Here is a 27,706-nt window from a genome sequence, read left to right as displayed (position 1 = left end):
TCTACGACGTTGACAGCGGGAGCAGTTTCTTTTGTGCTAGAGCTTTGGCGTTTTCTCTGTTTCCGTCGGCTTTTCAAGCAGCCGCAAAGATCAAATTAAACAAACAAAACGACTCAGGCTGGCTGGCTGGGGGAAAGCGGAAAGCGGAGAGCGGAAAGCGGAGCCCGGGGCACAAGGTGCTCGCACCGGCTTTTTTGAGCTTCCTGAGCACTGAATGGCGGTGGCAGCGAGAGCGGCTTGAAAAGGCAGAGCCGGTTACTGAAGGTTATTGAAGGGGAACAGATTTGCTGATATTTTCTGTTTTTTGCCGTTTTCATCATTTTCTTCGTGTCAGAGCTTAAAAAAACATACAGTCTGGAGAGGCTCACTCATACTGACACGGCAGGGGCCGTGACTCCTCTTCTGCCACGTTCTGCTACCTGCATCTTAGAGGTAGGAACATATGATGCCTCAAAACAGGGTTTAATACGATGGTTCAAGGCTGCATACGAGCTTAAGAAGGGGAGAAGAGCTGGATATAGATATAGTTTTTACTACCCAGGGGGAAAAATTGAAACTATAAAATGGAATTTAAAACCACCAAACCCACAATGCAACGGGCCAAGTGAGGCTTTGAAGGATCTAGCTCTATTAACCCCAGACTTGCATATGTCAGAAAGAGAGACTCAAGGCTCCCAGGCTTCGGGATATACTCTTAGGAGCAAGGGGGGAAAGCAACCCAATCTAAATGCCTCTCTAGACACTCCTCCTATTGCTATATCAAAATCCAAGATAAAATCTCTAAACAAAGCTGGAAAAAAAGGTGCTAAAGCTCAGAAAATAGCTGAAAAGACGAAACCACCTCCTTCCTTGAAGGCATATTTTAAAGTCGTGCCTTCAGTATTAGAACTTAAATTGTCAGAAGAGGCTTTAGGTGGGGTAGCTATAAGCAGCTTGGAAACTACTAACAAGTACCAAGTTTTGGAGGGGCTAGAGATGGACTTGGAGCTCGAGGAAGTCCCTGACCCTGTAGAAACCTCGAAACAAAACACTACACATAGTTCTGAGGATAAGGATTTTGAATCTAGAGAAGAAGTTCTAACACATATAATGAATTCTAACAGCGAGGGCAGCTTATCTGCAGTCCCCATAAATATATCAGATATGGATCAGTCAGTGATACTAATGCTAAAAGCCCTGAGTCATGAGGTCAAAAGTGGTTTCGAAGCAACACTAATTAATCAGCAGGAGATTAAGGAGAAATTCGATGCTTTAGCTGCTAGAACTACTGATCTAGAATCCTCAGTAGCAGAACTAAAAAAGTCTGCTACTCAACATACTAAAAAGCTTGAGGATCTCAGACTGAAGGAGCAAGGAATCCAAGAAAAAATGGAGTCCATAGAAAACGCACAAAGGCGAAATAACTTACGCCTGCTAAAAGTTCCAGAAGGTGTAGAAGGGGGAAATATCAAAGCTTTTGTGGCCAGTTTGATTAAACAAACAATAGATCTAGAGATGTCTGAAGAAGAAATAATAAAAGATAGCCAACGAGTTCACAGGGACCCATTCAGGCAGAACCCAAACAAGAGCAGGCCTAGGAAGATCATAGTACATTTTCTGAGGTACACTCTAAAAGAAGAGATCCTCAATAGGGCATTAAGAACCAGCGAGCTTTTGATAGACGGCTTTTCTTATCAGATCAGATCAGATGTGCCTTCCATCACAGCATCTAGAAAGTGGGAGCTTGGTAAGCTGCTAGAACCTTTTAAACAACTTGGCGCTACCGCTCAGCTAAAATTTCCGGCATCACTAAAAGTGATGTAGAAAAATAAAATTAAAGTCCTAAAAAGGGTGGATGAGGCAGAAGAATACCTGCAATTACTCACAGATGACAATTTAAGAGAGCAAGACAATGAACAGTCAAAGCACTGAGAATTTTAGCTCATGCATTTACTACCATTAAAATTTAGCTATACATTTTCAATGCTCTCCATGTATATAGAGTAGACACCCGGGAGAAAGAGTCTCAATGGCCCAAGCAGGCCAGGAAAAGGAGGGGGGTTCTCCAGGGGAGCACGGGAGGGTCAGGATGGAGGGGGAGGGAGAGGAAGGCACTGGGTGGGGAGCATCCGGGGGAAAAAAACACAAAAGAATGTCCAAATCGCCATATTCAAAGTTTGATTTTAAACACATTCATTATGAGAAATAATGCAGGATAGGGTAACTCATTCATCATACCTAAAGATTCTTTCATGGAACGTTAATGGGTTACGGGTTAAGCATAGAAGAGAGAGAATTCTTCAGTACTTAAAGGATGCACCTGAAAAAATCTTTATTCTACAAGAGACACACTCTACCGAACAAGAATGAAGAGATATTTTTAAGGGAAAAAAATGGATTCAGCAGGTGATAACCACCTCGCAACCAACTACTACCAAAGGGGTGGCTATACTGATTAAATCTAATTCAGAGATAACTTTGTTACAATCCAAGTGTGATAAAAAGGGAAGGTGGGTTATAGCAAAAGTAAAGCAACAAGCATTTAAGTTTACGATTGCGGGATACTACGGTCCTAATCTGGATGACACCCTTCCTCTTAAAGACCTCTTTGTTGAACTTTTAGATTATGAGGATCCGGTAATTCTTGCAGGAGATTTTAATCTAGTACTTGATCCACAGTTAGATAAATCTACCACTGTAAGGTTCACACATAATTCCAAAACTAGAGCTGTCCTATCTAATGCGATTATCCAGTTTGGATGGAAAGATATCTGGCGACAAAAAAATGGTACAACAAGAGAATTTACTTTCCACAATAAGAAATTACGGAATAAGTCTAGATTAGACTTTTTTTTTTTATTGCGGAACACCTAGCTCAGCAAGTGGTGGAGATAAAACATCTTGGTGCCCACATCTCTGATCACTCAGCGGTCACTCTAACTTTAAAATTGTCAGGTCCACAGTTGGTTAAGAGATACACAATAGACAGAAGTATTCTCTTGGAAGGTGAAATAGATAAGTTACTCAAGGAATCTAACGAGTTCTTTACTTTTAATTTAGGTACAGCTACACTCTCGGTTGTCTGGGACACATATAAAGCCTTTTTGAGAGGGCGCCTATTAGCATTTCAGATCGCAAAATATTCAGCATACAAGGCACAAATCTCACAGATTGAAACAAGGATTAAAGCTCTTGAACAGGATGCACTAGATCCCAGTCTGATTGATCAAGAGAATAATAAGAAAGATTTGCTAACATGTAAATTACAGTTGGAACAGTTATTAGATGAAAGGCTGAGGAAACGTTGGCAGGCTAGCTCATTAGCACATTTCGAATATGGCGAGGCCAGCGGAAAACTTTTAGCCTGGAAAACAAAAAAAGATATCAAGAAGAACTCTATTAAGGAAGTACAGATATCAAACACGGATGTGATCTCAGATAAAAGTACAGATATTGATCAGGCTTTCTACCACCATTTTGATGAAGTATATAGAGAAGACCTCCTACCACAACAGCAATTAATACAGTCATGGCTAGATCAATATCAGGTTAAAGCTTTAGATGATCAGGCCTCTAACAATCTTAACAGAGATATTAGCTCCATTGAAATAGCTTCGGCAATTGATTCCGCTAAAAAAAGTAAGGCTCCAGGCCCTGACGGGCTAACTTCCGAGATATATAAAGTGCTAGCACCTGTAATAATACCAGTTTTGAAATTGCTTTTTACCTCTATATATGAGGAAGGAGGTAAAATTCCTATCTCTTGGAATGATGCCATAGTGGTCCTTATTTTAAAACCAATGAAGAGACCATCCCAGTGTGATTCATATAGGCCGATTTCTCTCCTTAACACGGACTATAAGCTTATGGCAAAAATATTAGCAGAGAGACTAAATGGGGTAGCAGGCCAACTATTGCATCTAGACCAAAAAGGCTTTGTCAGAGGCCGCTCTATACAAGATCTTACACAAGCTTTGGTGGGTGCAATAGATGTTGCCTCTCAATTCAAAGTCCCACTAGCGGTTATCACATTAGACGCCGCCAAGGCTTTTGACCGCGTTAATTGGGCATTTTTAATCAAAGTATTATAAAAAGTTAATCTAGGGAGAAATTTTTGTAGGGCAATAGCAGCATTTTACCAGGCTCCGACAGCTAGATTACTAATAAATGAAAGCTTATCTTCTATAAAAATTCAGAGAGGAACAAGACAGGGGTGTCCGCTTTCCCCCCTGCTCTTTGACCTATATATGGAATCGTTCGCAGAAAAGATTAGACAAGATCAAGATATTATACCCTTTGAATATAACAATTGGGTGAAAAAAGTCGCTTTATATGCGGACGATCTCATGTTGTATACTATTGACCCTATCAAATCAATTCCTCTTATATATAAAGCAGCAGAGAACTTTGGTCAAGTGTCTGGTTACCTGATTAATCAATCCAAATCAGAATGTATGTGTTGGAATATAACCTATGCTAACTCCATTCCAATTTTGAAACATCAAATCAGATATTTGGGAATTCAAATCACGCAGGACATAAATCAACTTGCAGAAAAAAATCTTTCTAAAATTCAGAAAGAAATTGAGGAATCCTTAAAAAGCTGGTCACTCCTGCCTCTGACCCTAATTGGAAGAATCAATGTAGTTAAAATGACGCTGCTACCTAAATTAATATACATATTCCAGAACATTCCACTTGCCTTCAATGAAGCCAAACTAAGTAAGATTCAAGCCAAATGGAACTCCTTTAATTGGGCCTCTAAAGGCATAAGGATTTCTTGGAAAAAGCTTCGCAGGAAGAAAAGCAAGAGTGGATTATGCGCACCGGATCTGAGAGTATATGCCTGGACCCTATTATTGAAAGCGGGAATAAGGCTATTTGACACCCTAGGGGAGACAGAAACAGACTTTATGTTTCAAAACATGTTATCAGAGATCCAGGGAGGATCTAATGCATTTTTGTTTAAGTTTGGAGACATGCGGTACTTTAAAAAAGTGAGACTAAACGTTTTTAGACACATGGCATATGTGTGGGCCAGAGCTAGAAGAGCGCTGAATATTCCATATTATTCCGCTCTCGCCCCAATATGGGACTCTCCTGGCTCTCCTGGTGGCCTAAAGATTTATTATCCATCGCTTTGCAGAATGCAAATATCAGAACATGGGGCCAGTTATTGCCTGGAGGGAACCTTTTGAGCTGGGAAGACATTTCTGTTCTCACAGATAAGAATCTATCTAAATTCAAGTATTTTCAAATTAAAAGCTGGACCCAGGCTGTTACAGGGGATAAAGGTGTCAAGACTGTTTGACGAGCTCCTAATGAAGAAACCTAGAACTCTTAAAACATCAGTCCTTTACTGGACAATACTTGAGGAAGAAGATGGAGAGTTCGCCCTCCCAGATCAGCTATGGAGGGATCATGTACTGGATACCGACTTGCAGAATTTATGGCAAGTATCCTTTGATTTATTAAATCTCACGGTCTCACCTGCCAATTTAAAGCGGAATCACTTGTTTTCTCTTCATAGAGTATATTGGTCTCCAGCCAGGCTTGTCAAATTTTCGAAGGGGCCTACTCCCTGTTGTCCAAAGTGCAATTTGGAAAAAGCAGATGACCTGCACATGTTCATGACCTGTCCCGCACTTAGAGAATTTTGGTTTGATATACAAGAAGGTATGAAAGCCCTTTTTGGGTATGAAATACAGGTTAGTACGCAACAAGTTTTTTTTGGAATTCCTTCTAATTATGAGAATGTATCACGAGATAATAATAAGTTATTTTTTTATCTAATTGTCTTAGCCCGCAGGGAAATATGTAAACTATGGGTGAGCACCATTGTTCCGACATATGTAAATTGGATTAGGGCAATTAGGCACACTCTCAGTTTGGATAGTATGGTATGGAAGAGAAGGAAGCATTTTTTGACTCCCTGCATTATTTGGCTCGATGGTTTATAACAACTTTGTCCAATGATTAGCCCTTTTTGCGGAATGATCCACCCGAAGATCAGTCTAAGGGTCTGGAAAAGTGAGAGACTGAGCTGACTGCCCACATGGTGGCACTGTGAGATTTTTACCGGGTGTCTGCACAAAGAGCTCCCATAAAGATTCTTGGTACAATCAAATACTAAAAATATCTTTATTGGCGTATGAGGACATTAAAAAAAAAAACTATTGCTTGATCAGCTAATTTGGCCCGCAGCCCCGATCCATCCTCCACACTCCCCAGTACTCGCATACCTCAATCCCTGGGGTAAATGCAAGGGTATGATGCCCGGACTGTACAGTCACCCGATTCGCCATCTACACTCTGCACCGCAAACGGCGAGCCTAAGGGCAACCTGGCAGGCCCGTCTGCAAGTGAACTACAATGAGGAGGACTGGGTCAAACTTCTAAAGAACTTGGGCAGAGGGATTTGGGAGGCCTTGATGCAGATTAGCCTCTTTAAGATACTCCAAGGTTGTCACTGGACACCCATGCAGCTCTATTCCACGGGACAGTTGTCCCACTCTTCATGCTGGTGGTACGACCGCAAGTCCTGTGACATAGTCCACCCACTTAGACTGCCCCGCCAACCGCCCCTTTTGGACTACACTGGGTTCCACATTACGAGAATCCATTGATGTACCCACACCTCTCCTTGGACCACTAATCCACCTTCACGAGCTGGCGGATCTTCCCCAGTTGGCACACGATGCTCAGCGCTTACTCACCGCTGCCCTTGCGACTGCCAAGACATGCGTCCTGCAACACTGGCATTCCCCTCAGCTGCCAACGCACAAGGAATGGCGGCCATGCATAAAACCAACTCCTCCGAAAAAATTAAAAACTACAACTTTCTGGGCAAAGCGGACTTGTTTCTCCGTATTTAGTACCCTTTCCTGAGGGAGAACTGACCAAGCACAGGGCCGATCCTGGTTACTTTGGGTTCCCCTCTCCCACCTCCATCCCTCCCTGCCCCTTCCTGGTCCTCTCCCTGCCACCAGGCTGCCTGTGGGTCCCACCGGATTGCACAGCTCACCGTCCTCTGTCCCACAGCTTCCCCATCCCTCTCTCTCCACTTACCACTTTCTTCTCTCTCCTTCCTCTTTCCCCTCTACTCTCTCTCTCTCTCTCTCTCTCTCTCTCTCTCTCACCCGGTCTAGTTCTGTTCTCTCCCTTTCCCACCCCTCCCCCATGTCGTCCCCAAACAGTTAGCTATGTTGCTCTCCCCGTTGTTGGGTATAGATGTCTTGCTGTTGATGATCGTCCATCTCTTCTGTACCCATGATGGATATTTTTCGGAGTTCTTGATATCAATAAAATAATAAAAGGTGAGAGGAAAAACATACGGCTAAGTAGCACTCCAACTACCTTGATTTACAGGGGCAACTAGCCACAAATCAGGCATTAAACAAACGCATTTCAGTATGGTGTTCTACATCACTGTACTGAAATGCATGGTCACGCATTCCAGCACCACCCCAGCTATCAAGAAGCCGGAGCGTTGCTTGCGTACCACTACCAATTTGGTATTAGCAGGCAGTTTTATGTTGCTGTGTCAGGATTGGGGGCCAGGTCAGGCAGCTCGCTCTGGGAAGGGCTGGCTACATTGTTTCATTATCGCGCTGCAAGGTTACTGGCCGTCACATGGAGACTGAGTTTCAGCCAGACTAGAGTTTAATTTGCTAAAGTTTGAAGCTAGCACAGCCGGGAGCCGGAGCTGCAGCTGAGCTCGCACTGCGTGGCCAGATCCCCGGAGCAGATACGCCACTGTGACGTGAATACTCTGACCCAAGGGCTCTCGGGGATGCATTATTTCTTCCCCGATTAAGTTAATCCCATTGTCGTCCAGGTCACTGGCTCTTTGTCGAGGCAGAGTTGCGGTCTGCACTGGAAGCAGCCACATTAGTCTTTCCCCCTTGCCTCACTTTTCCTCGTCCTGTCCTTGGTGGAGCTGCACCCCCTCCACACATGGCGGTTTCAAGAAACGGACATGGAGCTGTGCACCCCTCGCTGGGGCAGGCAGCGCACTGACCAGATTAACTCCTGCACCGCTCTGCTCCAAGGCCTTGGTGTCCAGATCTGTTGGAAGCCAGCAGGGGCTGAGACAGTCTGGCTCGCAGTTGGGCCCCGTAAACAGGATCGTACCATTATGGGACAGTTAAGCTGTCAGGCCAGGCCTGGGTGTTGGAGTGGGGCTGTTCTGGGGCCAGCAGCAGGGAAGCGAGAAGTAGCTAAAATAAAGCTGGAGTCTCCTGCCTCAGGCTGGTCTATTGGAATTTATAACAGTGACTCTGACCACTCCACAGTTCGAGGTGGCACAGACCTTTACAAATCATAAGCTAAGATCTAAATGAGTGCTTCGCATTCGCAGCTTTCCAATGCAGCTGCGCTGCTCATCTAACGCCAGTCGAGTGAGTCTGGTACTCAATCAGCTGATTATAATTAAATTATTAACTTTTTCCACACTGCTTTATCTATTTTCTGCAAGTTTGATAAATGAAAGCTGTTTAACAATAATTTTTATGTTTTGCAGCAGTTAAGTTAGAGTTTCTCGTTGCTCAAAGGGGTGTAATTTCTGATATTTATGCGTTTCCCTTGAATTCATTGCTTGATTTTGCTCGCGATAAAGTGTAACTCATAGTTTTTTAAATGTCACTCATAATTACACTGAAGTTATGAAAATGGCACACTTGGCACTCTAAAACCTTGGCAGCTATATCTTCCTCATTTACCCCATAATTGTCAGTACAAATCGAAATGCTAACTAGGTACAAATCCCACCCCTGAAAACACCCACATCCTTTAAACTAGGTTACTGCTATTGGAGCCCACTTTAAATGTATATTCAGGGAGGGGTGTGGTTTACACATCCAGGCAAGATGGCGGCGGCTTGCTGAACTCAGTCTTTTCACAGAGCAACGGAATGGATTTTCAACTGCATTGTGATCACGGTCAGTGCCTTCAAAGTGGGTCTCATGAAGAATATTGCTCTGACATGCTTCTGAGCTGACGGGAGTATCAATTTCCCAGTTTTTAGGCATTCTACAAGTCTTCTCTTTGCGAGCGCCTGCCATTTTGGGAAGTGCAGCGCTCACGCTACTCTTTCTCCTCATGTTCCTCATGTGAATGGTGATATTTTGGTGAGCTTTTCTTCACTTCTCACCATTTTCATTATCCCCCATGTATTCATGACTTCTGCCATGGTTTTGTTTCAAACCAGTATCACATGGATTTTCCTCTATGATTTTAAAAAAAACCCTTCAACCCCACTTGGTCTTGGGGATCTTCCAATGCGGACATGACATAAGGAACCAATTTGCTGGACTAATACAATCCCTATTGGAACTTGTGTTCATTTGGTATCCACAGAGCAAAGGATTTAAAGCCGGGTTTTTGCAACCTTCTTATGTCTTTACATAAGTCTACTACAAATCCATAGCACAAATCGTAGTGGAATCAAAGTTGCCTCTACTTCTCTTTGAGCCTGTTCCTGAGGTGTAGTGCGTGTATTCACAGCTGTGGTGAGGTAGTATCTCACAAATTCATTCTTATACTTTTATGGGCAGTCTCTCTCCTATTAAAAATCTTCCTCATCGTCAAACACACATCACTAAAATGTCCAGCGATTCGCTTAACCACTCCAGGAGATCCTCTTCTGGCACCAAGCCAAAAAGAGTCAAGAATGACCCTCCATCTCTGATTCAGTCATCTTCAAACCTGGTCCTGGGTTCAATTCTGGATGAACTACGTGCTCTGAAACCACTTATGAGCACCACCAACGAGAAAATGCAGTTAATTGAGGATCGATGGATCAACATGGAAGGCAAAATCACAGAGTTAGAACAGCGTGTGGGCCATATCCAAGACTTGACGCCTAAAATTCCTCTGCTGGAACAAGAAATCCAAAAACTTAAGCTTCATACAAAGCATCCCGAAAATCGTAACAGAAGGAACAACCTACGTATTTATGGTTTACTGGAGAATATTGAAGGCCCTGACCTACTTTCCTTCTTGAAGAAATTTTGACCTGAACTCTTATGTCTTCAGTCTTCTGCTCCATTAAACATCTAAAGAGCACATCGTCTTGGTCGTCCTCAAACTACTCCAACAAACCGCTTGGTATAATAATGATCTTCTTAGAATTCACGGATCTAATGCAAGTACTGAAGAGTTCTGGAGAGAAACCTCATTTTGTTTAGGCTGGTCACAACATCTTTATTTCTCAGAACCTTTCTTATGCAACCAACGATAGATGTAAGGAATTTTTGGCACCAGGTCCTAAAATGAGATCTCTGAACATCCGCTATGGCATATTACATCCCTGTCTCTGCAAAATCACCTACAAAGGTGTCTACTGCTCATTTGAAGACCCGACCAAATCAAAGATGTTTCTGCAAACCATCACCGGGTCACCTATGGACACAAATATAAAATGTTTATATATATCTTTACAATGCGGCTATTAACTTTTATTCACTAATTCTGCTTCTTCCATTCAGGTCACATGGTTGGAATGTTCTTCGTTTAACATTGTCTTTTTTTCGTTTGCTGTTGTTCTCGTCTTCTGGTGCTGACATGCCCGTCTCACACCTCATTCTCTTTTTCCTTCAGATCAGGCTTCATGTTCTTGATCAGTCTTCTTTTTTCTATCTTCCTTACTCCTTTTTCATTCCCTCTCACTAATCTCTATCCTTTCCATTCCCGTTTTCCTTTTCTATTGCCTATTTCTTTTTCTTATAATTTTAACGTGCTGGAAAGATAATTCTAAAATATGTACATTAACATGGTGGAATCTTATTTGTAATGAACATAGAATTTCTACTGTCTCTGCACGAACGCCATCTCAGAAAATTAAATCAGATTTACTATGGCTCCCTTTTACTTCTTTATCCTCACACCCTTCTTTACACAAATTACTTTTTACCACCCTTCCCCCTTCTTTTTCCTTTCACAATCTTATTAAAATATATATATCATTACTTGTTTTAATAAGTACATTTAATCCCTTTTTATTCTTCTTAATGCATAAGGTTATTTTTACTTCTGTCTTTTTGGCATTCAGTTAAGCGTATTTATTACTATTGCTATATCTGTATACATGATGTCATTATAATGCCAATTCCTCACCTTATGCTAAATATTACTCTGGTACTTTCTTTTTATATCAATAAAAATGTAACTAAAACATAAAATGTATATTCAGACTCGGACTGCCGGAAATAAGATCACAAAAACATTTCCATCATAGGCATACATTGCATTACAAAAGAAATTCGTCATTAAACGTAAATGTTCCATTAACATAAGGTACGCCACCTATTTTAAATGATTTCACTTAGAGTGTCCTTACCTGCCCCTTTGCTATAAGGTAGGCAACAATAGAGGTATGCCCAAACTGAGCTGCAAGGTGAATACAGCTGCATCCTTCGCCATCAATCAGAGACGGATCTGCACCACACTTCATGAGCTGTACAACCATGGATAGGTGGCCTTGTCTGGGAAAAAAAAAATACAGTTCACTTTGCACATCATAAACACAACGAGAATGGCCAAGAAGAGGGCTCTAGAAATCAGCTGGGATACCTAGTGAAAAATGCATGACATGTAGAGTAGCAGGCAGTTGTACAGTAAGGGCGTTAAATTCCAGAAACATTTTAGGGGCTCTAAATGAGAGTTGCATGCAGCGGGCGGGCATCATCTAGGACAACACAGGGGAGAGGTACAAATAATGCAAAAGGGTACAGGCCAAAACAAGGGGAGCAAGACGAAGGAAAACGGACTGCACAAGTGAGCAAAACAGTGCAGGAGAGAGTCAGATGAAGACCGTACAGCAAGGTCAGCCGAACCAGCATTCAGTCCCATCAAATACGACCGGTGCCAGTCACGTCTGCTACGCTCCCACACCAACTCAAGACATCCCTGTAGTGGCTTACTACTCCTCTCTATACTGAGCCCACAGCAAAAGAGTTAATGTGTTACTTAGATGAAATTTGTTAAGTAAATGAAAAGATGGGCGGTAAGAGAAAAGAATAGCGCTCAATAGGTGAATTACTTCTCATCCTTATGCTCCACTTGCTTCATCTCCAATTTGCTGTACAACCTGAAAACTAAAAAACAAAACTGGAAGGCAGCAGGGGGCTCAAGCAAAGAGATTGTCGAGTGATTAATTTCACAATGAAGTATAATTTAAGAAATCTAGAAGAAAATACAATATGCTGTGTACTCCCTTAAACGTTATTTGCTGATACGTTTTCTCAAAGAAAGCCAAGGGCTAAATTTAAGAATCCTCTCTATGGTCTGAATAAAACCTCAGAAATCTTGATGGTCATATTAGGAAAATCCTATTTTATCATATATATTTTAAGCCTAGAAAAAAGAGTTAGGGACACTTGAGTACTGGGTAAAATAAATGTCTGAGAATAATGTTACGAAAGAGAAATTTGCTTGAAATACAAACATTCTTTAAAGAGATGCATAAGCTTTGGCATCCAAAAGGTTGCAGCTCACATGAATGCCAGAACAACCGAGACGGCAAATCTTTTAATATCACGGACGGTTCAAACTGAACGTTCTGACTTTATCGCCAAATAATGTTAAAATGGCACCAAAGTATATTTAAATTGAAGCTCAATCGGTTTTGTATAACTGTTGCAAATTATAAGCTCCTGAACAATTTAAATACTCTTTTAACAAGTGGTCTTCTTAAGTATGAAAAAAAGCAAACCCGGCAGGTAACACTTAAAAGTTGTGTTTGTGAACTTCGATGGTGTTTTACTACTCTAAAGTGTTATACTGTGTTAAACTTTGAGTACTGTCTAGCTCAGTACGCATGGATTTTGCAATTTTATCCTGGAAAGAGACATTTCAGAACTGACCGACAAATATATCTTTCAGCATCAACCAGGATGCTAATAATATAGTATGTTAACGTGTGATTCAAAGACAAGAGGAGGGGAATGGCCTCTTTGAACAAAAGCAAAGCCAAACTTTAACCATGAGACCAAGTGGAGTTTTCAGTAGCAGCCTGCAATGTTTTGGTTAATGTGGTTATAGGCTAAGCTTTTGGAACTAAGCCTTTATGTTAAGAAAGTGAGGAAAGTATAAAGGATCTAATCTACTATTCGCCTCCCTGGTTAGAGACAGAACAAGTAACACGATTAACTGATGGAGGTGTCTGCTCCAAAACACAAAGATCTCAGTTTTTCACAATCCATTTGGAGACAGTTCTTCCCTCATCCATCTGCTGATCTTCCACACACAAGCCCTAAACCTGTCATCCACCTCATCCCAGTCATCAGAGATGGAGACATTGGAAGATACCTGGAAACCAAAAAAACATACTAGGTTTGCTAGAGGAGCGACAAACAAGTTTAGACCCTCTGGGAACCCCACAGGGAAGCTGAAAGGGTGCTCCTCTGAAGTCTCCACAGCTGACGGATTGTTCTGTTCCATAGGAAAGATTTCAACAGTTTGAGGGCCACATCCTTCAGCCACACCTGTCGCAGCCTCTGCACCAACAACACTGGAGATACTGTGTCGAAGGCTGCTGACAAGTCTAGCAGAACCAGGATTGCTGTGCCTCCCTGATCTACCTGCCACCGAATAATATCAGAGGTAGATCTAAGCGTCAATTCAGTACTATGATTCCTCCTGAACCCATTCTGAGAGGGGTCCAGGAGTTCTTGAACTAATAGGTACTTATCTAGTTCCTGGTTTAAATGCTTCTCCCAATATCTTAGTAGGCAATAAGGAAATAGGGTGCAGGTTTTTCAGATTGCTTAGAGTCTCTTCTGGCTTTTTCTTTAAAGGAACGACAACAGACTTCTCCCAGCCTTAAAGGTACACCCGAGCCCAGGACATCCCAGTAAATCTTCTTCAAGGCCTTTGCCATAAGGTCTGGAACCAACCACAGGAGACTGGAGGAACAGCGGTCATCAGGAGAACCCAAGGTGGTGCCACCTAACAAGATGTTATTAGGAGCAGTCAGCAGGGAGAACCTGGCTAAACAACTGAGGTTAGAAGGCGCAGGGGCTTTAGCTTCCTCACAGAGAGGCAGTAATATCCCAGAATCTACAGGGCTATTGGTGATAAGTGGAAAATCAGCATCAATCTTCATGATCTTATCCTTGAAGAATACTGCTACTTTTTTTTGCAGAAGACTTGGGAGCTTTCCACCCCCTGCTACATGGGAGGTGACATCAGGAGCCGTGCAGTATTAAAAAGTTCTCTTGGGATATTGATGGCCGATCTTAACCTAAGGGAGAAATATGCAGAATGAGTTATTTTAATCTCACTTTTGTATTTGAAAGTGAGCTCCCTCAGTGTAATTTTCTCTGCTAGTCTCTGGAGCCAATCTTCATTTCCGCTCTTGCCTTCTACATTGCCTTTGGAGCTCCTTGAGCTCCTTAGAAAACCTCAGGGACGATTGTGTCTTCCTACCCTTTGGGCCAACACTAGTCAGAGGCACAACCACTTCCACGGCAGACCTGACCCATTCATTGAAGTTCATTGAGGGTGCACCTGGACCTCGCAGAACCTTGTCCTTAGGCTTTTCAAGTGCATTAGTGAGCTCCCCACCTCTAGCTTTCCCAAGTTCCTGATGCTTTTAATGGTGCTCTGGGAGCTTTCCCTCATGTGTGCCTTATAAACTGTAAATTAAACCATACTGTGATCAGACCAGGATAATGGCAGACACTCGCCCATTATCAGGGTCTTTAGTTTGGATGAGATCCCGTCTAATGTATGACCGGCTTTAAGAGTCAAGATCATGACCCGCTGAGTCAAGCTCAAACTGCGCATGAGATCCAGGAAAGCCCTAGTACCTTGGTCCCCCTCTTCCTCCAGGTAAAGATTGACATTTCCCAGAATAAAGAGGTTATCGCTAACAATAACAGGCTCAAGAACTTTGTGGCAGTTAAAAATTAATTCATATTTGGGATGTGGCGGACGATAAGTCAGCAGTCCTTCCAACAGCACTGAGTGCTAATTAAGTTTAAAGTGCCCCACCACACAACCTTCAACAGCATTGTTGATATTCTCTAGTAAGCAGGCTCAGCAGTTCTCTGATAATAATGGCAGCACCCTTGCGTTTGTCAGCTCTCGCCACCCCATAGCCTGGTGGTGTTGCAATAGCAAAAATCTAGGCCAGATTCATCCTTGGCCCAGGTTACTGTGATGAACAGACAGTCCACCTGGGATTTCCTCATCCTGATCATCTCATTAATTTCTAGGCTGTGTTTTATCAGGGAACCGGCATTCACCAATGCACAGCAGAGGACATCCTTAGTCTTGGGAATCCTCGCCACATGATATTCACAGAAGTACCTAGAGGAAATAAGCTCTGGTGACGGCACTTCACCCACAAAATAGTTCTCAGTGGCCCAACCACATGAAGGACAAGATCCCAATCGTCCCCCATCCAGGATTGCTAATCTATCGCCATTGCACCTTTCCTTGGGAAGGGGGTCATGAAGGCCTGCCTCGTATAAGTCAAACAAAGTTTGCCTGTGATCAAACAGACAGCTTCCTTGGCCCCAATCGTGGGCAGACTGGCTTGCCTTATGCGTGCCTTTGACGCACACCCTTCCTGCGTCTGAGCAAGTTTAATGGCCAGAGGCAAGCACATCCTGCGTGAGGGAGCATTGTAAAAGTAGTTAATTACTACTGACTAAGTGGAGCAGAGTTGCTATCAATGGTTATTGTTACCTCCCAGTTATTTCTACCCCATTGAAATTTCTGGAAAATGATCACTAAACAACAAGGAACAGGTGAGAACGTAGTTAGGACTAAGCAACATGTTAATTTCTTACATACAAACAGTGCCCCCCCACCAATTAACCGAGTTCCAATCTTAAATCCAGAGTATAGCATTCATGGAACAAATGTATTGTGGTACTAAAAAGCAACCCTAACCCAATAACAGGAATATGCTCTGGAAATTCAGAAAAGCTGAATGCATGCTTGTGGACAGATCTTTAGTAAAGAAAAAAAAAGTGAGCTTTGCCCTGGGTAATCTGGCCATCCACACAAACTTGAGGTATGTGCAACAGCTTATCTAAACATACTTATTAAATCAAATTTACTGGAAAGCATGCTGAACAAGTGAGAATAGCAACTGGCTCTACCACACTCTAGGATTAACTGAACAGTGTCAACTAGCATGAACCTCTTGGTTTCAAAATGAGAACCATAATCCTTTTGGATCTGATGGAGCAAGGATTCTTAAAAAAGACTTGCTCGGATGCAATCCTCTCACGCAACTCTTAACCCCGTATTAACCTTGTATTGTGTAAATTAATATGCACAACAGACTACACGAAGGAAGAAGAAACTTGCCTATGTGTTTTACTAACTAGTATCTCATGAGATTCTAAAATGGCCGCTAACTGAGAATCTTTAGTAGGCATGCATCTACTGCATCTACGTAGTATAACGTACTTTCGCTTGGATGGAATTGCTTGGGAAGTTGCTAACAAGATGGCAGCTTTGAATTCACATGCTTGGCATCTGCTTTGCAGGAAACTAAAAGCACAAGTTACTACTTGTGTAACGATGTATCTGTAAGAGACATTAGTTAGTGATAGATTCCTTACCTTCGAATATCCTCAGGTGTCAGACTGGATCCGAAAATGTTTGCGTAGCAGTAGCCTTGCGCGTCGGTAGGCGTCGTCTGCGGCTCCGCGTCCGTCTTCGGCGCCATGATGACATCGTCGGAGTACTTAGACGCCACCTCCGCTTGCTGACGTCAGTTCTTAGACACCAACACTGGTGCCTTGAAACTAGGGCCCTGAAAGGAGATGACCTTAATCCTAGATATCGGTTCGCAGAACGGGGTGGATGGGTGGGTCGGTAAGGAATCTATCACTAACTAATGTCTCTTACAGATATATCGTTACACAAGTAGTAACTTGTGCATCTGAAAGAGACACGTTCGTGATAGATTCCTTACTTTAGAATAGATACCCCAGCAATACCAACCCCGGTGGTGGGTCTGCGAACCAATAATCACACCAGAAAGTCCTGGAGGACGGAACGGCCAAAGAAGCCATCCCTCCGGACTTGGCTGTCCAGGCAATAATGTCTTGCAAACGTGTGCAGCGAGGCCCACGTAGCTACCTGGCAAATGTCCTGCAAGGGCACTCCTCGGCCCAAGGCAGTAGTAGTAGCAGTGGCTCGAGTGGAATGAGCCCTCAGCCCAACAGGGGGTTCACTCTTAGCCAAGGAGTAGCACGCCTGGATACACAATATGATCCACCGCGAGATGGTCCGCTTGTGTAAAGCTTTTCCCTTCTTAGCGCCCACGTAACCAACAAAGAGTTGGTCATCCACCCGGAACTGGCGTGTGCAATCCAGATAGAGAGCGCACGTTTTGGGTCCAGAAGGTGGAGCCTCTCTTCCTCTCTTGAGGGATGCGGAGGCGGAAAGAAGGTGGGCAAGGTGATGGATTGCCCAATGTGGAAGGCTGTGACTACCTTGGGCTGGAAAGGGCCTTGTCCGCAACACAACCTTGTCTGGATGGACCGAAAGGAAAGGAGGTTTACAGGATAGAGCCTGGAGCTCACTCACTCTCCTGGCACAGGTGATGGCTACCAGGAAGGCAGTCTTCAAAGTAAGAAGACTGAGAGGACAGTTGTGAAGTGGCTCGAAGGGAGCGCACATCAGAAAAGTAAGAACCAAGTTCAAGTCCCACTGAGACATCACAAAGGAAACAGGAGGGAACGTATGTGTGATGCCTTTCAAGAATCGATTAACAATAGGGGACTTGAACAAAGAAGGTTGATCAGGCAACCTCAAAAAGGCTGAAAGAGCAGAAAGGTAGCCTTTGATAGTGCCCAGAACAGAGCCCTGCTGGGCAAGAGAAAAAAGGAAGAGAAGAACCTCAGAAAGAGGGGCAGAGAGAGGATCCACAGCCTTTGCTGTGCACCATGCCACAAATCTGTTCCACCTGCAGGCGTATACCGACTTCGTAGAGGGACGCCTGGCTGCTAGAATGAGGTTACAGACTTCAGGAGGCAAGTCAAATGGCCTCATGTGTCGCCGCTCAATCTCCAAGCATGGAGGTGGAGACTGGACAGGTTCGGGTGGAGGACCGTCCCCTGCTGCTGCGACAGAAGGTCCTCATGAAGAGGCAGAAAAACTGGGGGATCGACTGACATACAGAGTAGCTCGGGATACCAGTACCTTCGTGCCCAGTCCGGAGCCACAAGGATGACTTGTGCACAGTTGCGCCTGATCTTCTTCAGCACTCTGGGCAGAAGTGGTATAGGCGGGAAGGCGTACAACAGACCGCAACTCCACGTGCGACGAAAAGAGTCTCCGAGCGAGTGCCGCCTTGGAAATTCCAACGCGCAGAACTGATGACATTGCGCGTTCTCTTCGGTGGCGAATAGATCTAACCAAGGCTCTCCCCACTGCTGAAAGAGGCCTTGTGTCACGTCCGAGTTCAGACGCCATTCGTGATCCATCATGCACCGGCGGATGAGTTCGTCCGCCCTGGCGTTCAGAGAACCTGCCAGGTGTTGAACCACCAGGCTCACACCCTGATGTTCCAGCCACTGCCAAAGGCGCAGAGCCTCCTGGCAGAGGGTCCACGACCCCACCCCACCCTGTTTGTTGCAGTACCACATGGCCGTGGTGTTGTCCGTGAACACCTGCACTACAATCCCCCAGACAGAGGGGAGGAATGCCTTCAGTGCAAGACGAATCGCCCGCAGCTCTAAAAGGTTGATATGGAGCCAGGACTCCGCCGGAGACCAGAGGCCTCTGATCTCTGCCTCTCCCATGGGGCCTCCCCGGCCCTGGAGGGACGTGTCCGTCACAACTACGTGCTCCGGTTGGGGAAGGGAGAGGGATCTGCCACTGACCCACAGCTGTCTCGCAGTGCCCTCCGAGATCAGGACATGGTCGGACAGGTTGCCCTAATGCTGGGCCCACTGAAACTTCAGGTCCCACTGCAGAGCCCGCATCCGCCAACGGGCGTGATGCACCAGAAGGATGCAGGAAGCCATCAGCCCCAGAAGCTGCAGCGTCAACCTGACCGAAACTCGGGATAAAGGCTGAATGATTGGAATCAGAGCCTGTATACCATCGAGAACCACTCCGATGAAAAGGAGCTTCTGAGAGGGGCACAGGTGTGACTTCGGCACATTGCCCAGCTGGTGCAAGAGGTCTGCCGTTGTCTGGAGGTGGCTGACGACTGTCTGGGGCGAGCCCGCCTTCAACAACCAGTCGTCGAGGTAGGGGGAAGACTGAACCCCTAACCTGCGCAGATGAGCTGCGACCACCGCCATCACCTTGGTGAACACCCGTGGGGCGCTGGTATGGCTGAAGGGGAGCACGGTAAACGGAAAGGGCTCGTGTCCTACCATGAAACGCAGATAGCGCCGGTGGGCCGGCAGGACGGGGATGTGGAAATAAGCATCCTGCAAGTCCAACGCTACCATCCAGTCTCCTGGGTCTAGGACAGCTAAGACCTGAGCCATAGTCAGCATTTTGAACTTCTCCCTCCGGAGGAAGCCGTTGACGTTCCGTAGATCCAAGATAGGGCGTAGGCCCCCTTTGCCCTTCTTGGGTACCAGAAAGTAGCGGGAGTAGCAACCACATCCTACTTCTGGCCCAGGAACGCGCTTGATGGCCCCCTTGGCCAAGAGGGCCAAAACTTCCTCCTGCAGAAGCCGCAAATGATCCCCCGATACGCAGTGGTGTTGCGGTGGCATGGCTTGAGGGGTCGTCTCAAAGGGGAGGGAGTAGCCCCTTCGGACGATCTGCAGCACCCACCTGTCCGAAGTGACAGTGCACCAGTGAGAGTGGTGATGGCGAACCCTGCCCCCCACTGGCGTCACATGGGCCGAAAAGCACTGACTAGGAGGGTTTTGAGGAGGATGCTGCGGGGAAGGGTGTGGACTGGCCTCACCGTTGTCCCCGACCGCCTCCACAGCGATTTCCACAGCCGCCACTGCGCTGGATGTTAGTCTGCGGTGCGTGGCTGGCGGCACATGTGGGGGCGCCCCTTCCTTGGCCACGAAAGGAGCGAAAGGCACCCGTTAGCTGGCGCGGGGCCGAGAGGCCCAAGGACTTGGCCATAGCCCTGGAGTCCTTAAAGCGCTCAAGCGCATTGTCTGCCTTGTCGCCAAAAAGGCGACGGCCATCAAACGGCATGTCCATCAGTGTGTTTTTGACATTGGCCAAAAAGTTTGCGGACCTCAACCAGGCATGGCGTCTAATCGCCACCGTCGTTGCCATCGCTCTACGTAGAGAGTCGGTGGTATCCAGCCCACACCCTATTGAATATCTGGCTGCATCCCGGCCCTCCACAAGGGCTTGGCCGAGTTTAGCCCGTACCTCCAACAGACACTCTGGCAGCAAGTCTGCAACCGTATCCCACAGAGAGTGGGTGTAGCGGCCCAAGAGGCATGCGGTGTTGGAAGACCGCAGACCCAAGCTAAGGGATGAGAAGATCTTTTCCCGTACTGCTCATACCTCTTGGATTCCCTGTCCGGCGGAGCGGACGGGAATGCGGTCTGGGAGTTGGATGCCTGTTTCCCGTACTGCTCATACCTCTTGGATTCCCTGTCCGGCGGAGCCGACGTGAATGCGGTCTGGGAATTGGATGCCTGGATGACCAGGCTCTCGGGGGTGGGGTGGGTGGACAGGAAACATGGGTCGCCCGGGACCAGGCGGTGGCGTCTGGCCACGTTCCGATCTACGGGCGAACCCGTAGCGGGCCTGGACCAAGTGCCCAAAAGAACGTCGGACAAGGCTTCATTAAACAGCAGCAGAGGCTCGGCCGAGAATGACAGTCAGGGTCGTCAAACGATAAGGCCGGTTTGTAGAAGCTAAACTCCCCAAGCGGCGCGGAAGCTGCGCCCAGCGGCGCAGTTCCGACGCCGGAACCGGAGCGAGGGATGCATCGGGGGACGGCGCCACCCGAGGACGGCGCCGGAGGTGACACCTGATGGACCTACGCCGGGGGGGGGTCGTTAGGTCCACCGGCGACGACCCGGATCCCGAAGCGGATCCAGTGGCGCCCTGCTGCGCCGGGCCCGAAGGCGCTGGCGGGACCCTGGGGCCCTGCGGCGCCGGGCCCGAAGGCGTCGAGGCCGAAGCACCCCGACCAGCTAGGGGCCCCAGACTGGTCCGCTGGGCCCGAAGGCGCCGCGGAGCCCGTCGGAGGAGAGAGGGACCTCATGGCCATGAGGAAGCGCTCGATCTCCTCTGGCGCCGCGTCTTGCCCAGGGACCGGAGGGTGTGAAGCAGGACGCGCGTCCGCGACTCCGACGGAGCCGCCTGGGCGTTGCCACCCGAACCCCTGGCCGAGTCGTGCGAGCGTCGGGGAGAGTCAGAAGAGCGATGACGTCTCTTCGACTTCTTGTGTTTCTTACCTGTCGACGACTTCGACCCGGAGGAGTGGTGCCAACTCTCGGAGCTGTGATGGCTCCGACCCCGCGACCTGTCCCTCGACCTCCCGTGGGACCGGGACCTTTCGCGGTGCGGGCCGACTGCCGGAGTTCGAGTCACCTGCGGTACCGCTCCCGCATGGCTTTCGAAGACAGGGCCCGGCAGTCGGAGCAGGTCTGGTCGTCGTGGTCGACGCAGAGGCATAGGAGACACAGACGGTGAGGATCCGTGACCGACATAGTGTGGTCGCAATCCTCGCAGTGCTTAAAACCAGGCATCTCTAGGCACCGTCCGGGGTCGATCGACTTCAAAAAGATGATCAAAAATGATCCAAAAAGTTAGTCAAAAAATGACTACGGGTTACTGCTTTTTCCAGATCTTTTTTTTGCGCCAGCAAGCGCAGAACTGACGTCAGCACGCGGAGGCGGCATCTAAGTACTCCGACGACGTCATCACGGCGCCCACGACGCCGACGGACGTGGAGCCGCAGACGACGCCTACCGACGTGCAAGGGTAGTGCTTCGCAAAAATTTCCGGATCCAGTCTGACGCCTGGGGATATTCTAAGGTAAGGAATCTATCACTAACGTGTCTCTTTCATATCAAGTTATTTAACTAATGCTAACGCTGGGAAAGTATTGATAAGTAAATGGGGTTAGAATAGAAATAGGTGGTATACAGTGAAATCATTTATTCTTGAAAATAACACCGGTCTTCCTGACTTTATTATTAGTGCGCCTTTGGGCCTCTCGAGTATGACAGAAGCAAGCAGAATCATGTGACTGAAATGTTCATCCGTGTATGCCTATTGAGAGTGACTCCGGAACGATGACTACAAACTTGAATACAAGCCAAGGCCACTGAGTGTCCTGGCCCAGGAACAAAGTGGTGAAGAGTTCACCAGGATGGCAGAAACTGTGGAAGCCATTATAAATGTTGCGAAAATACTGTGAATGCGGATGGGAAATAAGGTTTGAATAAAGAATGAAAGGGGATGGGTTTATTAACAAAGGGCTAACTGAAAAGCGTAATATGTAAGCATGGTGTGATTATCACCTCCCCTTGCCTGTCCAATCAGTTAGAAGTTTCATGATATTGAAACATTATTGGGAGGTACATGAATATTGTAGGGTATAATTGAGGTAGTCCTTAGCTAGTTAGAGAGCATGATACGGGATGCTGCCCGATGAGACGTTGATGCTGAATGCTGCAGAGCTCAAGATGCTGTTGAAGTGACGAGAGATGCTGAAGAAGGATTGAATTTCAGAACCATATATCTTAGGCTAATTAATTTAGAAGAAGATCGCAGAAAAATCTCAAAGAGGAAGAGGGGTGCTACACAAGCGTCAGTGATAGAGAGGTCATCTGTCCTGTCCTGATTCCTGTCGTGAAGCCTTTGGTTACCAGATCTTTCCTTGGAGGACCCTTCCCTGCCCCTTGGCCAGGGGATTGTTTTTCACACCATACTTTACCATAATTATATGTCTGTTTATGTGCCTATGTCCTTTCCTCTCTATTCTCTACTTTCCATGCATAGTCATTGCGTAGTAAAAATGAATACATTTTATAATTGATTTATTGAATCTTCCTTCCTAATGAATAGACGGAGACTCTTCTGTACTTTGCAAGTGGTTCACATGAAATTATTCTTAGATAAAGATTTAAAATACATCCGACTCTGTGATCATTTAATATTTGCAAGTAAGTTGATTTATGTCATTTCACCATCAACTAGTTCAACTAATAGTCCATCGACCAGAGGAAAAAACATTTTTGATCAGTGAAAGATTAGTTAAGAACCAGAATTGACTAATCTTGATATGGTAGGAAATGTATAAAACATGACCCCAGGAAATATTGCCAAGTTGTTGTGAATGTGTGCATGGGCCCAGGTGAGTACATTGTGTTGGACTACCTATTGCTGGTAAGCCGCTTGATCCAATTTCTTTAAGGGACAGACGTTTAAAGTCTAAGCTAGTAGCTTCAACTGTGCAGGATACAGTGTTTTTGGTGGACTATCCCTAGCACAGAAAGACCTAGAACCAGTTCTCTTGAGAGGAAGGAATTATAAAATAAACAGAGAAAGCGGATTGGTCCACACGTAAGCATCTCTGGCTGCCTTACTGGATCCTAACTGTCAGATATGGAAGATTTCTGTCCAGAACTTGGACAATTCATTTTGAAGGCTAATTGGATTTTCATAATGGGTAAAGAAGAAACCCAGTCACTACAACGTAATCTCTTAGCTGCAGAGGCTTTTTCTGCCCCAAAGCGGAGCTACATTTTTGATGTTTGTAGTAGCTTGTGATTAACCCACCATAACTTTTTTCCACAAACGAAATCCAGGGCAAATGTGCATCCTTTTTTCCCACATCTTGAGGATTCTTAAGGTAACCAGGTGTACTCCCTTTGAGGGAACCGAGAAAATAGCCAAAATATAGCAAAGGTTTTCTTCTGCAAAAAAGTGTTATTTTTATTTTTCCTAAACATGACACCCACAAACGTCCTGTTGCTCTAAGCTCAACACATTCCCAGCCTTCAGCAACAAGCAAAGTGGTAAAAGAAAAACCTTTAAACCAGTTTTTAACGGTTTAACAATTTTCCAATTTTTTGTGTTTTTTTACCCACTTGCGTTTGTGACTAAAACAAGTGTGAAACTAATGTGCTCATTCTGAAATCTATACATTTCTGAGACCTATACTGAAGCAAGGGGTAATTTGTGTAGATTGTTCTTGGTTTTCCTAAAGCAAATAATTGTTGTAATACAAACCACATAGCAAGCAAGCAGGACAAATAATCAACTGGTGAAAACACCTGTAATTATTTTACCCAATGGTCCATTTACAAAGGTAGTGCACGGTAATGTTTGTAAGACCTTTCTGGTAGCAGTGAAATATATAGTATGTTGGTTGTCCAAAAACACACAACACCCAGAGCCAACAACTGAGCTGCATGCAGCTTATAATTATTTTTTCATGACACAATTTATATGGCAACATTTAATGATTGAAAAATGGGATTGAGAGAAGCATTTATTTTTTAAATGTGTACAAGATACTGAGGTTATTGGTTTTGTTGAAAGGTTATTTATGCACCTCTGAATTTGGGGTTCTGCATACTTTTGTGGATCAGAGGCCATTTTTCTAAATTAGTTTTTGCCGCTGGGGAGCATTGCCCAATTGCCAGAAAGAGTATCCTCCCCTATCCCCCCCCCCACCCCCCCCCCCCAACAAATCATTAATTCTTGGTGATTGTGGAGTAGATCCGTGCTTGGGGATTCAGTAGGGAGAGGCAGACATTTATGTGTGTGTAAGATTTGTGCTATTGCAAAATAATATTAAAAGTGCATACTTATAGTGCTCTTTCCTGCACATCCCCTACTTAGAAGCTCTATTTATGACAACTGTTACTTTTACAACATTTAATGGTGCTCAATTTCTTAAACTCAGAAAGATGGAGGGCAGAGGTAGTATTGTTGGGATTCATCTTCATGATCCACAGATCACATTAGGCATCCTCAAGAAGAGTTTAACTCCGAGCCATCTTGCCTCCTTTCAACTATACTACAAAACCAAACAAAAAGTGATGAGTGGAATGCTTGAATTAATCTCAACCACTGCTAATTACTCAGGTTGCATGCCAGTAAATCTTTTTTGCACACTATGCGAGAGTACCTTGAGAAGACTTGTCAGAAAAGGTTTTATTTTATTTCTGTTCAGAAACATAAGAGAGCATTAGCTCTGCTTGAAAATAGGCGAGAGGGTTGAAGGACAGTTTATTTGCCTCTACCACAACGTTGTATTTCTCTCAAACCACTGTGTTTCTTACATAGAAACACTTGAAGTACCTGCTTTTTTTTACTGTCACTAGAAAGTCACCTATTGCTGCTTTTTTAGGATTTCCTCGATTAAAAAAAAGTTAATCATATTGCATTTTAAAATAATTATGAAACATCAAAGATTTGAAACATGCTTTAACTTTCACCTTGTTGCCCAATGGAGTGGTGTGGAATTGAGGTCTCCTCCAAGCTGATCCACAACAGAGCCTTTCGATATGTAGTACCTATAATTAAAAAAGCACAATTTACTTCTGCATTTCAAATTACCAATAATTATTGGATGAGGACAACATAATTAACCACAAAGGCTCCAATTATGAGTGAGTGCGAGTGTGGTTGTGCTGTTATGGGGGGGTAATGGAAATGTACCATTCCTGCGCAGTAAATCCATCCCAGTACAGCCAAATTAAGAGTTAAATCCAAATGAATGGTAATTACCATATGGGATCAATTTTTACTATCTTAAAACCACTTGGAATTCCCAATTCAATGGGGTTTGACGTATACATTTAATATGTATTTTGGGGGCGGAAGGAGTCGGGAGAAAGAAAAATGCAACTTCTGGCAGAGAGTCAGAGAAAAAAAAAAAACTTTGTTGCTGTAGCAGCTAAAGTCTCATACAATTTTTCCATCCACAGTCGCCATCCGGAACAATAAGAAAAAAGGGAGCAGAAAAAATACATTAAAAAAACAGGTCGGGTTTTTCCCACATTCACAAAATCTGGGTTTGGGAAAACCTACCAACTCAATCAGGGGGAGAAAAATTCCATGGTAATTTGTCTTTCCTTGGCCCTGAATCAGGGCCCCATTGATCTTCGATTAGCTTTCCATTACAACATTTTTCCATACAAATCTTGCATACGGAACCCACATCCAAAGTTAATAAATCCATATATTTAGGATAGTATTACACTAGACAGATTGACACCAATTTTGGTCTCAGCACCTATACAAGTCTTATTTCTGCTGTAAATAACTTATTTTTAAACAAGTGCATAAATGAAAATTTACAATATACCCAACCGATGTAATAATTACCTAACAGTTTAACACCGGAGTACAATTCTAAAATAAACTTCCTTTCAAAAGAAGTTTCTTTAAAAAATACTACAAATAAAATCCGCTAAGTCCTCAGACCTTTTTAGAAGTGGTTTCTTAGCCAATTTGTAGCATATCTTAATAACTAGTATTGGCATAGCCAATAGGTCTCGCCTTTGGAACCTTATAAGTGTTTAGCCATGCAGCAGATTATCCTGGGTGCCTGCTCACATTAGTGGCTCCCATACAACGTGTTGATATCAAATATTGAGAGCGAGGGACAATTTCACAATCATCTAAATGGAGGCATTCATGGCATTGAGTCAATAATAAGGGCGTAGACACCTTCGCCCGATACCGATCAGTTCAGGAATGCTTTCATTACGATTCGGATTGGTGGAGTCCGACCGAACGAGTACCATGCATCCGGATACGATTCGGTCGGACTCCCTTTGACTTCAATTGGAGCCCATTGAAGAAAGCGATCGGTGGGAAAAACCTTGCACCCTGTGGCGGCCACCCCATTGTGGCTGCCACACTGGGGTGGTTGGAAAGGGGATACCATGGGTACCCCCACAGGACGATTCGGAGGGCCACGGGTGAAGGGGGGCCCTCAAAGACCGATTTCGGCAGCCGTTTCGTTCTAGGTAAACAGAGTCGGAAAGGTTGTCCGAATTGGTCATAGTATTCGCTCGTTCAGGAACAGAGTCCAGAGCTGTACGAATCGGCTCCAGAACGGCTTGACCGGTCTAAATGCCTTTCGGAAAAGATTCGGTCAGCCTTAATGGTTTCCAGGCATCGTACTTGGCCGTGCAGAACTGAGAGCAAGTCGGTCTGAAACAAGGGCTCCGGATCGGAGCCCTTCCGTATGACATCGGAATCGACCCCCATGTCGGGGTAGTAACCACTACATAATTTCAATAAAATACAATTACCAAGAAATACAGTGCTGATAGATTTGTTTGTCTACAATTCGTTTTGTTGGTTTCAAAGAATTCAAAACTTTGGAATGTGCACGCGTTAGCTTTGCAAACGCTGCTGCTGACCACGTTACCCCCTCGGCACCTGCTTCGGGGTGGCCAAGATAGTGCATTATAAGCATGTCTCAAGGAGAGAGAGGGAAGGGACGCAGTTTTCACACGCTGTGGGTGAGACTACAGGAGCAGATATAGCCCCGTAGGTCCAGTGTGCAGGCACCAAGCACAGTAAAAGGAAAAACACTCCAATAATACAACAAGTCTTTTCATTATCTTGCCTTTAGTCACTGCAAGCTTCTCTGGTACATGTAAGCTCCGTACAGCTCTGTGAGCTGCATGGGTGGGCTAACGTCAGGCCAGCCCTCAATGTAACAGAGGAGAGGCCCCAGCAGCTGCCGTACGAGGTGTCATGTGACCATCAAGGCTGCACTCTGGAGCCTGGCTGCAAGAACTATCAAAGGACGCCACTAACACGAGCAGAGGTAGGCAAA

The 27,706-nt window shown here is 45.1% G+C and overlaps 1 protein-coding gene across 1 annotated transcript in view; it reads right to left on the bottom strand.

The window, feature by feature from the left end:
• The window catches only part of ZDHHC17 (zDHHC palmitoyltransferase 17), a 520,726-nt gene that overhangs the window by 332,202 nt on the left and 160,818 nt on the right, over positions 1 to 27,706 (bottom strand). The window contains exons 4-5 of the mRNA XM_086919563.1: positions 25,347 to 25,424; positions 11,318 to 11,462 (exon numbers count right to left, since the gene is read on the bottom strand). Of these exons, the coding sequence (XP_086775689.1) occupies positions 11,318 to 11,462; positions 25,347 to 25,424 (223 nt within the window). The remainder of the gene's footprint in view (positions 1 to 11,317; positions 11,463 to 25,346; positions 25,425 to 27,706) is intronic.

The sequence above is a fragment of the Lissotriton vulgaris genome, chromosome 1_1, assembly GCF_964263255.1.
Source record: "Lissotriton vulgaris chromosome 1_1, aLisVul1.2, whole genome shotgun sequence".
Taxonomy (NCBI): domain Eukaryota; kingdom Metazoa; phylum Chordata; class Amphibia; order Caudata; family Salamandridae; genus Lissotriton; species Lissotriton vulgaris.
This window is presented reverse-complemented; position numbering and strand designations above follow the sequence as displayed.